At 51.5% G+C, this 15893-nt stretch overlaps 3 protein-coding genes across 3 annotated transcripts; 2 read left to right on the forward strand and 1 right to left on the reverse strand.

Moving 5' to 3' along the window:
• Positions 1-721: 721 nt before the first annotated feature.
• Z520_10804 (uncharacterized protein) lies at positions 722-4174 on the forward strand (the record flags this gene model as incomplete). The annotated part of the gene is made up of 2 exons (XM_016781296.1): positions 722-3090; positions 3286-4174. The coding sequence occupies 2 exons, from the start codon at positions 722-724 to the stop codon at positions 4172-4174; spliced, it is 3258 nt and encodes a 1085-aa protein (XP_016627508.1).
• A 4516-nt stretch (positions 4175-8690) lies between these two features.
• Positions 8691-9023, reverse strand: Z520_10805 (uncharacterized protein; the record flags this gene model as incomplete). The annotated part of the gene is made up of 1 exon (XM_016781297.1): positions 8691-9023. One exon carries the CDS (start codon positions 9021-9023, stop codon positions 8691-8693), a length of 333 nt encoding a protein of 110 aa, XP_016627509.1.
• A 4289-nt stretch (positions 9024-13312) lies between these two features.
• Positions 13313-15354, forward strand: Z520_10806 (uncharacterized protein; the record flags this gene model as incomplete). The annotated part of the gene is made up of 4 exons (XM_016781298.1): positions 13313-13316; positions 13375-13783; positions 13885-14080; positions 14146-15354. 4 exons carry the CDS (start codon positions 13313-13315, stop codon positions 15352-15354), a joined length of 1818 nt encoding a protein of 605 aa, XP_016627510.1.
• Between the last annotated feature and the right edge of the window lie 539 nt (positions 15355-15893).

Here is a 15893-nt window from a genome sequence, read left to right on the forward strand (position 1 = left end):
TGGCGGCCCGAGGAGGTATCTGCAAGCCTGGATACCGACTGCTCACCCTAGTTTCTTTCGATGGTCTGAGGATTCCAGGCCTTGAGAAGTCGCTATTTCTCCGGCTCTCAGGTGGGATAGATGAGTCGAGGCCCGGGGAACCTATGCAACCGAAGCAGTACATATGCTGAGCTCGATGAACTGGTGACGGTTGTGGCGCGTAGCAAGGAGCGATTGCCTGCAAGTTCTGGGGCTTAATGTTGTGATTGGTAACCGAACTTCTATGAGGCGCATCAGAAGCCGGGGGGGGAACGAAGGTTTTGTTGACTCTGGAGTGTTTGGATTTCAACTGTGCGGCACTGGTCAGGTGCGAAGTGGCTGACTCGTGTAATCATGTGACCAAAAAGTCACGTGAAACTTCTTGGCACGAGGGGTCAGCCCCGCCGCGAGTCACTGGCAACCAAGCTTTATTGGGTCTAGAGCGAACCTTAATTTGCTGCGCTATGATGCTGATCTCGAGTTTCATTTGGGATTTTGGAGCCCAAAAAATTTCCTCGAGACTGCGCCCAAATTTCTGTTTTATTCAATTCTCTTATACGTTGTGTCCTCCAAGACTCTGCGCTGGGGACATTAGCTTAAACCCTTTTCCAGCTCTGGGACCCTGCAGATATTCTCCTCTTTGACTTTTCTACCGCATTTGATTGAACTGCCGCAAGACAGCAGCGCTGGCTGCCCTGCTACGATGGACGAACAGAAGTTCTTGGAGCAGCTCTCCATCATCCTCGATCCAAAGAAAGGCAATGTCAAGGCTGCCACGAGTGTACTCCAGAACGAATATTACAAACAGCCACAGTCCCTTCTCGCTCTAATTCACCTCGCCATCTCACACGAAAGCGCAGACCTCAAACAACTGGCTGCTACTCAGGCCAGGCCATTGGTCTCGAAACACTGGACCAAGATCCCCAACAATCAGCGCCAACAAGCCCGAACCCAACTCTTTCAGGCAACTCTTGCTGAGCCTTCCTCTCTCGTCCGGCATTCATCTTCGCGCCTGATAAGTACAATTGCAAAAATTGATCTCGACGATGGTGAATGGCCCGAACTGCCTGGCCTGTTGCAACAAGCTGCCACCAGCTCAAAAGCCGCCGAGCGCGCGGTTGGTGTGTATGTGCTGTATAGCATACTAGAAACTATGGGAGATGGCTTCAGTTCCAAATTCAAAGAGTTATTTACACTGTTCAGCAATACAATCAAAGACCCGGAGAGCCTGGAAGTCAGAGTCAACACCCTGCTGGCCATTTCCAAGATGGCACTGGTTATCGATGCTGAAGAAGACCAAGCCTCGATCAAGGCATTTCAAAACATCTTTCCTTCCATGGTTGCTGTCCTGAAAGACACAATCGACTCGGGCAAGGAAGACCAGATTATGCTCGCCTTTGAGGTCTTCAACACCCTCCTGACTGCCGAGTACCAGCTCATGTCGAAGCATTTCCAGGATCTAGTCGTCTTTATGAACGAGATTGCAACCAATACAGGGATGGCCGATGACACGAGGACTCAAGCCATCAGCTTTTTGATGCAGTGTGTCATCTATAGACGCCTGCGAGTCCAAGGGGCCAAGATGGGGGAGCCACTGACGAAGAGCATGTTGCAAATTGTCACCGAGATTGACGATGCTTCTGCTGACGACGACGAGATTACGCCTGCTCGCTCGGCTCTAGGTCTGATAGACACCATGGCTCAAAGCCTCCCTGCCAACCAAGTCGTCGTCCCATTGCTGAATGCGCTCCCCGAGTATTCCAAAAGCTCCAATCCAAAACAACGCCAAGCCGGGATCCTGGCTCTAGGTATGGCAGTCGAAGGAGCTCCAGATTTCCTCAGCACGCAACTGCCTTCGGTGTTGCCAATCCTCTTTACACTGCTGGAAGACTCGGAGGTTATCGTCAGACAAGCCGCTCTGCAGACAACGGCTAGGCTAGCTGACGACATGCCGGAAGATATCAGCAAGGCGCATGAGAAATTGATGCCGCTCCTCGTCAAGAACCTGACAGCAGCAATGGGTGCTTACAAGGGTGAGGAGGAAGGACCTACTGTCGACATCATGAAGTCTGCAACAAGTGCCATCGACGCAGTTGTGGACGGCATGGATGCCGAAGATGCTGTTCCATACCTGGATAAGTTGGCTCCACTGCTTCAGCGGCTCTTTAAGCACCCGGATTTCAAGATCAAGGCATTGGCAGCGGGCGCTTTGGGCTCGTTGGCCTCAACGGTCGAGGCACCTTTCTTGCCCTACCTTCGTGATTCTATGAATGCTATGCAAGAGTATATTACAAAGAAGGAAAGTGAAGAGGAACTTGATCTGCGTGCTAGTTGCACTGATGCCATGGGTGAGATGGCCGTTGCCGTTGGTCCAGCCGAGTTCAAGGACTACGTACGGCCGCTCATGGAGACCAGCGAAGAGGCCTTACGTCTTGAGCACTCGAGACTCAAGGAGAGCACCTACATTCTATGGGGTTCTCTCGCCAAGGTCTACGAGACCGACTTCGCGCCTTTCCTGGATGGAGTAGTACAGGGTCTTTTCGACTGCATTGACCAAGAAGAAGCCGATCTGGAAGTTGAGCTTGGCGACAGTGCAAGGGACTTGCTCGGCAAGGAGGTGACGATTGCCGGAAAAAAGGTCAAGGTTGCCGCGGCGGATGATGACGAAGAAGAAGATGGGGACATCGAGGACATCGAGATCGATGGAGACGACGACAGCGATTGGGGTGATCTGGCAACTGTCACTCCTATAGCTCTGGAGAAAGAAATCGCCATTGAGGTTATTGGTGACGTTGTCTCCAACACCAAGACGGCGTACCTGCCGTTCTTTGAGAAGACGATTGAAAAGCTCCTGCCTCTAGTGGAACATAACTATGAGAACGTGCGCAAGGCCACCATCAGCACTTTGCATCGCGCGTATGCCGCTCTTTACGATATCTCGGAAGAATCGGGCGAGCTCCCGAAATGGAAGCCTGGCCTGCCACTGCAGGTTGAACCGACGCCGGTACTGAAGAAGTTTGGCGAGGTCTTGATGAATGCGACATTGAACGTCTGGCCCGAGGAAGAGGACACGTAAGTGATGTTTTATTTGCAGTCCCCCCCAGCAATGTTTGTCTACAAGATGAGATACTCTCGTTAATCCCAGCTCACTCCGACACGCAAGTCGTGGATGAAGCGAACGCGATCTTCAACCCTCTGAAAGATGTTGTCTGCGTCCGATGTGCACCAACCAGTGATGGAATCAAAGCTGACCTGCGGTACTACTAGTGCTACCGTCACGGAAATCTCGAGAGCTCTCTCCGAGAACCTCAAGATGACGGGCCCATCTCTCCTCAGCTACCCTGACGTCCTTACCAAGATCGTCCAGACAGTGACTGATCTGATCACGAAGAAACATGCTTGCCAGATCGATATGGCAGAAGAGGCCCTGGATGATGATGACCTGGAATCCACAGAGTTGGAATGGCTTGTCGTAGACAGTGCCATGGACGTTATCTCGGGACTTGCAGCTGCACTAGGCCCAAGCTTCGGGGAGCTGTGGAAGATCTTCGAGAAACAAGTCCTGCGATATGCAAGCGGTGGAGAAGCCCTGGGCCGGGCGTCTGCATGTGGGGTCCTCGCTGAGATTATCACGGGCATGGAAGGTGCCGTCACGCCATTTACCTCGCAGATGCTGAACGTTCTCCTCAAACGGCTCGGGGACGAAGATCCTCAAACGAAGTCCAACGCTGCCTACGCAGTGGGCCGCCTGGTCGAGAAATCCGAAGACGACGGCAACATTGTCAAAGCATACCCTCAAATTCTCTCGAAACTCGAAGGGATCTTGCACATCACCGAGGGCCGGTGCCAGGACAACGCAGCGGGATGCGTCTCTAGGCTGATTCTGAAGCACAAGGACAAAGTGCCCATTCAGCAGGTCCTGCCGGCACTTGTTGACAGCGGTATCCTGCCTTTGAAGGAGGATTACCAGGAAAACGAGCCGGTCTGGACAATGATTGTCCGACTCTACCGCGACCAGGACCCGACGATTCAGCAACTGACGCCAAAGCTGGCACCGATGATGATGAGTGTGCTGGGGGAGCCCGAGGAGCAGTTGTCGGATGAAGTGAGAGAGCAAGTCCAGGCACTGGTGGAGCATTTGAAGAGCATGCATTAGAGCCCACTCGCGTGAGTGATATCTGCTCCGCTGATCGTCACGAGCGGCACCGGAGTCCAGTGTTCTTGGGAGCCGGAAAGAAATCACACATGATGGAACGACAGATGAAGACTTGGATGGTTTTCACGTGTTACGAAATGAACGTCATTGAGCAAAGTTAGCCTAGAGAGATACCATTGTCATGTCGGGGGCTAATGAGAAGAGACATACATAGACAAGCTGCTAGACACAAGGCGGCACCAGCGGGATGAAGCAAACATTGACTATCAGGCTGAGAGATGGGTTTCATTTCTACAGAGTCCCGAGTATGTCCACTTGTAGTCATCAAAGTTTACTCTCATGTAATAATACTCGTATCTCGGGCGCCGGAAACCCTTGCACCCACACGCCCTGAAGGCCCGTTCTATCCGAACCCATCTGTCAGCCTTGGGGTTTCCCGTCTCAAGCTGAAGAGGGAGCGGGAGCTGGAGCTGCGGATTGGGTTCGAAGCCCGCAGCTGAAACAGACGGAGCAGGACTTAATATACGAAGTACAGTACGTAAGCACGTGGTTGAGGGGTGGTTTAATCCCTAGACGCCTTTCCTCCCTCGAGAGCGGCAACGATGGTTATTACAGTTTTTTTTTTTAAAAAAAAGAGAAGGACCATACGAGTCCATCACGAGGGCACGAGTACCTTTGTACCTAAAAGTCCTTTGCTCGCTTTTTCCTGAAGCCCTGAATCTCGCAGGTGCTAAGGCGAACTTTTATTATTGGTTGGTTATATCGGACAAAGAAAGAATCTAATCAATTTACATCAATCATCCCGTTTTTCATGGCGCCCCGTGTTCGTTGGAAGGCTATTAGTTAGTCTTAGACATCAAAACTAGGGAAATAGTACGGGTTGAACTAAGTAAGTGTCCAACCCGCAATCCCCACGTCGACGTCGATGTCATCGAGACGCGCACCGTGCGCGAAATCTCCTTTGTACCTAGGAGTAGTACCTACGCTACGGGACGCCTGGTCCCTCTGGACTTTTTCTTATCTTGCTTTCCCTTTTTTGGGGCAGAAATCTTTTGTTGCCCGGTTTATGAGTGTTGATACTTATACTTACCCAACTACTAGACTATGAGGTACCTGGTGGTAGTAGTGGACATACTGGAGTCCATGCAAACCCGGTTCGTGTCTCATAGGAACAAAACCACCTATGATGGGATGGGACAGGCACCCGCTACGAGATAGATGTCACCTTACTACGTACTAGGTAGTGTGGCAAGAGCACGGGAGCGCGCTTTTCGTCCACTCACGCACACACTCTAGCACACGACCCTTAGGCGGCAGGAATCACGGGGGCCAGGGGAGAAGAAAAAACAGAGAGGAAACAGAAAAAGAAACAAGAAACACTAATCCTCTCCGTCTGCCTCCCTCGTAACCCATGTAGCTTTGCCTGCTTGCCTGATGGACTGGGACGAGTAACAAGCTGCCTGCAGCAGATCAAACCGACAGCGACGAGGCTGAAACAGAAAAGAGGCAGGCAGTCTAGGCTACCGCAATTTTCAACGACGTTAATTAATACCTCACTTATCCACTGTTTCAGGCACAACCACCAAGATTGAGGGTCGCCCAAGGGACTCCATCCCAACTGCTCGGCAGTACCTACTAGTCCTCGTACGTCCGTGAAACTATTGAAGTGCTAGTTCGGTCAAGTCCATTTCGTCTCGCATAAGATTACACTTTGGAAAGATGGCGTCGCCGCCGTTTCTTCATCGTTGTGTTATAGAGGTCGTCTGCTCTCCTATATCCATAGATGCCGTCGTGGATACTCCCGACACTCGCGCCTAGAGGCTTGCGCTGTCTAAGTCTTGCATTTTCTTGAAAGAATCCATCGTCAACACCTGAACAAGATTCCCAGCCTCATCTGTCCAAGCACACAACACCCTCGCTCGTCCTTCAGAATATCGACTAGAACCAGTCTCAACAACTCCTCAAAATTCTTCATCTTTGAAACCCAGGTTGGACAACGCTTTCCTCCACAAACAACATCAATAACATAGCAAAAAACAATCATCAGCGAGTGATCGGGTGCAATCCGTACACTGCGAGAAATCTCTTCAGTAGCAAAGCCCCATCCAACAAGAGCGACAGGCTGACCATCTTACTGCTTACCGCCGAATTCCCGGACACCGAATCCTCCTGCCTCGTGTTGCCTAATGTGCACAAGTAGTGAACACGCAGCTTTGGTGCAACTGTCCCTAAAATTTCAACCATTTCATTCGTCCTTCCACGAAGAAAGATGAGGCCATTGAATATTAACAGGCTTCATGACCTCGTTTCTCAGCTTGGAATTCCAGGATCTTCTCTTGCTCTTCTGGCGACATCTTCCTGATGCCTCCGAAATGTTTTTCGAAGTAACTTAGGTATTTTTAAGGGCGAGTTCTTTCTTTTGTTCTTGTTTTTTTTCACCTTTTCGAGGGCTTGGTTATTTTTCCAGCTGTTTTTGGTCGCCACTCGTCGTCTCGGTCACAGTAAAGGACCAATCACTCCAGGGCGTGTTGATTTTTAAAATCGCGTGACTTGCAAGGAAATTGAATGACTCATGAACGCTGTCCCGCCAATATCCTGATGAAGTTCAAATGAGTGGACAAACGACCTGACCACACAACATGCCCTTGGACTTTTGGGTCTCATCATGGCCAGAGCAACTTTGTTCCTGCTGGATATGTCTTTCCGTGGTCAATAGACAACAATCGACTGTATCCTCGTGATTATGTGTGCTGGCCCTAGCCTCAGCTCACTGGTGAGGGTTAGGCATCATCTGGTCGCGTACTGATCAAATCGCGATGAATGTATGCTGTCGACCTGGCTATTGGACGGTATCCTCGGGATGTAAGTGGCAGCGGCACTAACAAAAGGCTGTTCCTCAGCGCGATAGGTCAGACGAATCTCACTGACTCAATCTACCATCCCGCCAAGTGACCTTTCGCGAAGGTTTTGTTTTGGTGTACTGTGTGCTCTTCTGGGTCGTCCAGCTAAATTGTCCTTGGGGTCCGCTTCCAAGCATCCCTGCTCAGCCTGTCTCAGGAATCAGGATGCCGGAAATGCCTCAGGATGGCCCTGGTCCAGACCCATTCCAAACGGTCTCAACATCGGTAGTCCTACAGGTTGCTCATCCACGCATCGAGAGGTATGCAGCCTTGCACTCAAGGCGCAGTGCCGCGCTAAAGTCTGGATGCAGACCGGAGTTGCAAATATTGGTCGTGGGCAGCCACCATTCGTTCCTGGGTATTCCGTGGCTAGGCGTGGCCCAAGTGTGATAGACCCATGAACCTTACCTAGCTCGCTAGGTAGGGGTTGCATGAGACAGGGAAGCTGGGTGGTCCGCACGGGTCCAGTCGGAAGATGGCTCCGCTAAAAGCAGCTTAGCCTCACTAATTTCACCAAGGTCGTATTAGCAGTCAATGCGGGCTGCCTGGGCACCGAATCAACGCTTGTTTGCCGTGCGTGATTGCGTTGAGCAGTGAGCACAAGCAAGTTGGGCTGGAACCACTGTGGCAACCAGCAGCCCTCTTTGCCGGCATTATTAAGGAGCTCTGCCCTCGCCATTCTGTGGTGCTTTCAACTCTTCCTTCAACCGGGAGGTTGTCGACGAGCCCAGACGATCTCAACAATGCTTAGATCGTTGCATTGGATGTTTGTCGCATCCCGTGGATGATGCACGGTCTCTTTTTGGCCTTCTTCCACTCACCTGCACCTTCTTGAGAGGACGAGCTGTCAATCCGTCCTCAGGGGGTATCAAATGTTATTGCGTTTGATAAGGTTGAACCGAAGGATGGTCTCGCTCGCAATGCTTCATCCAGCTCTCGACAGTATTTCGTCGATATCAGCCTTGCGTGGGACTTTTGAGCCTCATCATCGTTGTGTGTTGCCTTTTTGGCTGTCTTGTTGCCTTTTTCCTTCACCAAGCCGGTTCGCTGCCACGCCCGAGTGCGAATGTCCTCTGCCAAGTCTTTCGGCCAAAGGTTATTCCGAGATGACTTTGGTCTAACCGCAAATCGGCAATGGCTGACGGGAAGGCTGCTGGGCGAGAGGACACGAGCCTGGCGTCGACGGCCATCCGCATTGGCATCTATTGGAGAGCTGAAGTTGTCTTTCGCTTTCGGTCTCGTCGAAGTCCCTGTCGGCATCGAGAGCGCCGAAAAAGATGCCGACATTAACGCATCACCATGCTTAGCCGCGTCGTCATTGTCATTGTCATTGTCAGTTGCTTCGTCTTGCACCCTGCGATTCTGCTTTATCCACCAAGTTGACGTCAGGTTGAATCATGCAAATATGTCGTGTCAGCACATCATTACACAAGAAAGTTATTCTTCTCCTTGCTCAAGATGGCACACCATCTTGCTACTTCGTTTCAGCTGTAACATCTTGGACCCTAGGAAATTGAACGAGTGACTTGAGAGACAACCATGAGCGAGTGTGGAAGGAATGTCTGAGGTACATACTGACCTGAACATGTAGGAGAGTCAACCCACCACCCTTGGATTCACAGTTCTTCCTGTGGAAGCCTGTCATGCCACTGACCTGCGAATGCATGTTGCAGGTCGCCGAGAACGATATCGAGTCTTGCCAGATGCTCCATCCTCCTTTCTCCGAGTGGCTGCCCAGCAAAGTATGGAGTCTCCAGCCGAGGTTCTTGCAACATCATAGTCATCGCATAGTCGTCCACACCGTCTTGCCCAGCTTGGAGTGCCATTGAAGGCCCAACCAGAGAAGAGGGGGAGTGTATTTCGAATACTGGTGCATGCAGGGTACTTGAAGAGGCAGCCGAGTCTGACTGGGAAGAGGTGACACTTTGTGTGGAGGAGCTGTCATACATGTCAGCGACGGTGCCTCTGGATCATCGCTGGAACGTTCAGAAGTGCCGTTAGGATCAAGGTTACGGCGCACCACCTGGTATTGTGCAACATTTGATCCTCTGGTAGTGCGATTGAAGCGAATTCCCCAAGTACCCTGGACCGAGTCGTACTCGTTCTAAGAAGGGGATTGAGCAGTCGCCGGAATTTCCGTTCTTGTGACAAGAGAGGGTGACCGCACTCGAGGTGCAGGCCCAGCCCACAGGAAGCGAAGAGGAGTCACCATGCCCATGGTAGCTATGGATGATTACTGTGGAAATTTCTCTTACCTCATTTTGGTGCGTGGTTGGCGATGCGTGTGGTGGTTAGTTTGTGTTCGGTGTGTGCGGTGTCGGGCGCAGGCTGGCTTCGAGAAGGTGAGTAATTCACACGGGAAGGAAGCTTATGCCGGCTGCGGACGAGAATAGGTAGCAGGAGAAATTATTTATTCGACGGGGTAAGAAACTCTCGAGTGTTGAGAGTATATATGTACTGAAGGAGAATGTGAGAGAGTTCGTTGTTGGCGTGGGTTGGCGTGGGTGCGATGGTGAGTCGCAGCGTGTGAGGGCAAGTTGCCTGGCAAGAAGCGGAAAACCATGGGGGATTATTCGACGCAGCGTGACCAGGACTTGAGCGCTCCTAGCTTATTTGGGGTGAAGGACTGCTTGCTATTCTTGCTGGACAATTCAAGAACCATATTCGTCGCTGGTACTGTCACGTACCTAGGTATCAACTCTCCTGTGATGGGTTGTGCCACGCATTGATTAGAGTTGGGTTGCAAAGGTATTGACCAGTATTCGCGTCAGAGCCCGTTTCTCCCGCCGCCTCTACCAAACGTCAAAAACGTTTCTTTGCTAGACCACACAGCCACTACCACCGACAGAGGGCGTAGTGGTGGGTTGGGGCCGCATCAGGGAACTTGTGCAACCCATAACATGTGCCACAAGTTACAACCCCGTTGAGGCAAGATGGATGGAACTTTCCTTGAAGAGAGTTGAGTTCCGGAGTATTTTCACTTTATTCTCCTCAGCTCACTGATGAGCGGTCAACCACGCGGGAGGCACATCGATCATCGGGATCATCGCAATGCAGAAGTGCACGCATGGAACCGACTTGGGCCGCTGTCAAGCATCCAAAAATCTTCTCGGCTGCGCACACCCATGACACCATGACCCACGGACCTGGAGACAGTCTCTCTGACCACCCACTGACATGGCCCAACGCCCCTCCACTTCCTCGTGTATGCCAGGTGCACCACCACCACCACCATCACCACTGTGGCTCGTGAGGCTCTGCATGGGGATGGAAAATTTTTTCATTCCCTCTATTGACCTGATTGCTGTCCTGCATCAGTGGCTGCGGAACAGGGTTCAACCGTTTGTGTTTTGAAAACTCCGGCTCGGGGAAAGCCCCAGCAGTTTCAGACTTGCACTTTGGTGCAATTACTTTTTCCTTCCTCTTCCTCTCCGACATCAGAATCCCCGAGTGTCTTCCCACGAGGGTATGAATTTTTCAGGTGACACAATGAACAATCGTGCTCTGGCAGGAAGCAAGGGGTAAACAAAAGGCGGCATGCTCAAGTTCTAACTCGAGGGTACCTATTAGGAGGAGGGTGTGCATCGCACGACTGCGGGGGTGAGGGGCACTCAGCAGCACCCCTGGACATTAGGTACATAGGTACCTACCAACCTAAGGTACCTAGGTATGATCTCTGCGCCTCCCGGGCCGCGGGCACATAAGGACGCACCTACAGCTCAGAGGTCCCCAGGTCACCAGCGTAGCCTGTGGGCTGGTACCGTGGGCTAATCCAAGTGCCCGGCAGCCACACCTTGAGCTTAAGCCAGTCTGCGCCAGGCAGGAATCTTTTCACCTACGGCTCCCCGTAGGCGCTGCAAGTCAATGCGGGGGAATTAACCTCGTATGGTTATCGATACCACTGATAACTTAGATTGGCGAACAGCACACTCCCTGGAATTCACAGTCATGTTTTGGTCTTGCGCCCCTACCTCGTCCGTCTCTTTTCCCCATCAATCCCAAATGCACTATTTGTGCGAACATGTGTTTTCCTTACAAATGGTCAGCATCTGTTCATTCGAGGGGCGGTTAGAGTTTTGGCTAACGCATTGTTTGCTCCGAGAACCTCCATTTGACTTGTTTTCGAGAGCTGTGGCTTGGGCCACTCATACCCGAGACTGTGGTCTTTTTACGAGCAATGAACCTTCATCAGTGCCAGAGCGTAGTTCCATTCGCTCATGCCTCGCAAAGTTGGGTTTTTTGCATCCCTCCTCGTATAAAAGTGTCGGTAGTAATCGGGGCTTTTCTACGAGGGTGAACGGAAAGAACCCGCTCGGTTCATGCATGCATGGGCCTTTTGAGCTGCACCCCAAACTCGCCCGCACATGACGCACGCAAAGGCCGGGTCACAGACCACCCATCTGGCTCTTTCACTGCAATGAGTGGGACATGATTGGCCTATACCCCGACCAGGTGTGAAGGCATAGTTCTGGCTTTTTGACTCATCCAGAGCTTGAAGGTCGCTCCCAACCTGTCCCGGTCTGCAGTCACTCACTGCATTGAGAGCCAACATTGGTCTCAGGAAAAAAAGTCCCTGGCATGGGCCACGGGAAACCAGGGTTTGCCTCGGCTACCAAAGGTCCCTTGCCATTGTGAGCTTCAACTTCCATACATGATTTTGGATCGTAGTCTACATGGCCGGAACCTATGGGGACCAGGTCTCAAAGTCTCGCTGTGGTTGACATGACCCTTGACTGGCTATCTTCCATCCGCTGTCATGCACATGATCGGTGACATCTCTGGGGCTTCAAGTACAACAACTCCGGGCCCCTGGGAACCTTGGAGACCTTCAGATACATAATCCACGAAATCACAGACGAGCGGAGACTCCTTCACTCATTCAGCATTTTCATCAGTCATGTCTTCGATGACCAGTGCGCAACCACAGTCGAGCATGTCTCGCAAGGAGCGGGTTTACCGTTACCTGGACCAGAGCTACAATCTCGATCACCTGTATCTGCAAATCCCCAGCTCGGAATACCACAAACACAAACAATCTCTGTTCAACAATGTCTTCGATATTCTCTTGACCCTCTTCGACTCGAATTCTGGCAGCTCTGTGCTCACCGAAGCCCCTCGCGACTTACTGCGAGAATGGCCTGAGCTTGGTTGGTCTTCCTTCCCGTCAAATAATGGTGCAAGGGTTTCTCACAGGTGCCAGCATTCATCGGAGCCGGCCTGCAAGCTACATGAGGGATTAATTTGGAGCTAAGACACCCAATGGAATGAATCGTTAACGGCATCTGCATATGTGGCTGGTAGGCCTGGGGTCACACTGAGATTGGCGGATCGGCCCGCCCTATCGTCTACTCTCCCTCCTCGTCTGGGGTTGACGGCGAGACGGCTGGGCTTAATCGGCTGTCCTACCGAATCCCTTGCCCGCATGGTGTTCGACCGCTGGAAAGTTGTGGCATCATCAGTGTTCCCGACACCCAGCGCGAGGGACGAACTTCCGTCGACCCAAGAACAATCACTATCAGCAGCATTTTGAGAGTTAATTGGACCTGTTGATTATACCTAGGTAGGTACTGTGGCTGAAGGTTGTGGTACCTGGGGTGCCTGCAGCGCGGGGTGCATGCTTACCTTGGCCACTTGTTTTTTGTGTGGCTCACCAGGCTGCTCAGGTTACAAGGTACCTCCTGAAAGCGTGGAAAGGCCAAAATTAATGTGGCTGCTAGTGGGTGGCTGAGTGAATGAATGAATGAATGGACGGCACAGATACGGAGTACATGTGGCTAGTGGGTGGCTAGGTGGCTTTATTAGCGGTGTTCAGGCTACTCGGAGCGGGAACTCGCACAGTATTGCTCTATTGTTGGGGCTGATTAGTGCAACTAGTGCAACTAGTGCCGTTAGTACCGGCGTCTGATGGGCCATCATTGGTTCCGTGCCAAGATCCTGATATCATCAAATCTCAAGTCACGTGAGATTGAGGCTCGTCATTGGCACGCCAAGCATGCATCCCTGTTCCATGGACGCCACCTGCCCAGATGTGTTTTCCCAAACCGAGTCCCAGTCAAACCTGTCCACCGTCATTGTGGCACTTTGACTGTTGCAATACTTTTCTCTTCACTTCCAAGGTTGGCTTTGATTGTTTCTTCTCTTTCGATTCTTTTTATCTTTATGCCCCAGTCAGATTCCTGTTTTCCGCTTCTGCTCTTTGGAATATGCTGGCTGGCGGTTTTGACGTCGACAAATAAAGATGCGTATGGAGAGCCCCTTTTCGTGTGTCCCCATCTCCTTTCCTCGCTAATCTCAACCCAGATCGCGTGAGAGCATGGGCACATTCGTCTGCTCACAGGCACAACTTCAATCCATGGTCGGCCATTAAGGACAATCAAGCTTCCTCGGAGAGTAAGAGTCCATCGCAGAATGAAGATTCGACAGAACAGAAGCCCCCCAAAGGCTCCATTTTCAGTCGCGTCGTCGCCAATGTCAAGGTCGCCCTATTCCACAGTTGGGTGAATGTTCTCCTGGTTTTTGTGCCTGCGGGCATCGCCATCCACTTTGCCGGAATCAACGAGAATGTGGTCTTTGCTGTCAACGCGGTTGCCATCATCCCTTTGGCTGGGCTTCTCACATTCGCAACTGAAAGCGTGGCGCATCGACTTGGGCCTACTTTGGGAGCTCTACTGAATGTGAGTTTTGGAAACGCAGTGGAGTTGATCATATTGTAAGTCACTTCTACCCATCAATGACGCCTATTTCTGACACCATGTAGTATGTACGTAGTGTCTAAACCTCAACTCGAGTACAATACTAACCTCCCACAAGTATCGCCCTTGTCAAGGATGAAATTCGCATCGTCCAAGCTTCCCTTATCGGCTCACTTCTTGCCAACCTCCTCCTTATATTGGGTATGGCCTTTTTGATCGGAGGCCTAGAATTCCAGGAGCAAATTTATGACAGCACTGTGACCCAGATGTCGGCTTGCTTGCTGGCGCTTGCGGTCCTTAGCCTGCTGATTCCGGTAAATTTTCATGCTTCCTGCTGCGTTGGACTCATTGTGCAGAAGTTGCTAACGAAGATACTCAGACCGCCTTCCACGCGTCTTTCAGTGACCTTCAGAAAGCTGACCGTGCAGTCATCAAACTCAGCCGAGGGACTTCCGTCATTCTACTCATCATTTATGTCCTTTATCTACTTTTCCAACTGAAGTCTCACGCATATCTTTACCAAGGGACGCCACAACACATTATCGATGAGGAAGCACAGCCGGGTATCCTTCAACGTTTCGACTCTACGAGCTCTTCGTCCGCGAGCTCTTCAAGGTCGTCTCTTACGAGTGCTGGCTCACATCGACGTGTAAGCAAGAGGCTCAAGGCTAAGCTTGGCAGGAGACGAGAGGTGAAGACCGAAGTCGAATCCGAAGCAGACAATGGGGAATCCGCCGTACAAGTGGGTCCGAATGTGATTGATATTCACGCAGAAAAGACTGCCGAGCCACAGGAGATCAAGTCGCAAGACGCATCAACGGAAGGCCTGCCAACCAATCCTCCAGCAGCTTCAGCGAAGGACAAGAAACCAAACATCGGGCCTCATGGACTCTCTTTCCGCGCACCACCCGTTTTCCGATCGTCAACGCAGCCTTCCCTCAAAGGCAAAGACCTAAGTTATTCCTCTCATCCCCTTCGACATTATCAGTCGGCACCAAATAATCGCCAAAGTCAAAGTCCGGGAGCTGCGCGGATAGCACGCCGCTCTACGCCGAAAAATACTGCCCCAGAGGAAGACGCTCCTCCCATGAGCCAAACCGCATCGATAATCCTCCTGCTAGCCTCCACCGGTCTCGTTGCACTCTGTGCAGAGTTTCTTGTTGGAAGCATTGAGCACTTGGTGGACGATTCTCCTTTGTCGGAGGCTTTCATTGGGCTAATCATCCTACCCATCGTTGGCAATGCTGCCGAGCATGTCACGGCTGTTACTGTCGCCGCAAAGAACAAGCTCGATCTTGCCTTGGGCGTATCGCTCGGATCGTCGATTCAAATTGCGCTCTTTGTTACTCCATTCGTCGTGATTCTGGGTTGGATCATGGATAAAGACATGTCTCTCTACTTCAGCTTGTTTGAGACTGGGTCATTGTTTGTTTCCACTTTCATCGTCAACTTCCTGGTCCTGGATGGACGCAGCAACTATTTGGAGGGCGCGCTGCTGTGCGCATGTTACGTGATTGTTGCTGTTGGAGCCTATTTCTTTCCCGATGGACAGGATCAAAGCTCACTGACAAGTGGACCTTCAACTTGATATGTGCCTCATGCCAGAAGTCGTCTTGGCCAATTTACGTTGTGCGAATTGAGGTACTGTCAACCTCGATCCGGAGTTGGCTCTGCAACATGAGTTATTACCCCGAATGGCTTTGTTCTGATCGGCGCTGGGCGGCGGTAGGGTTTCTTAGGCGATGTTGCCACAGACGGCAGGCTTTCGCCATACTGGAAGCCGAATTCGATGTCTTACGCAGTCGAACGAGATTGATTCGGACAATATATACGCAGAACGACGGAGTTGGTTATGATATTGCTGTTGACCTCTGCCGTTGCCGCTTGTTCGGACACCTATATACACACGAGTCGCTCGCCTTACAACCCAAAACGACCGTGCAGTGAGGTTTGGCTTCTTGCAGGCCGTTGCAGAGACATGTGGAAAATACAAACGAAAGAGCGCGAGTCCCGGTTGAATCGAGGAGCCAGCCGTCACATTCCCATACAGAGATTTCGGCCAGAACAATGTGAACTTACGCACGAGAGAATCTTAAAGAAGCGAGAGGCGATGACACAGGCTCTACG

This window comes from Fonsecaea multimorphosa (assembly GCF_000836435.1).
Source record: "Fonsecaea multimorphosa CBS 102226 unplaced genomic scaffold supercont1.33, whole genome shotgun sequence".
NCBI lineage: Eukaryota > Fungi > Ascomycota > Eurotiomycetes > Chaetothyriales > Herpotrichiellaceae > Fonsecaea > Fonsecaea multimorphosa.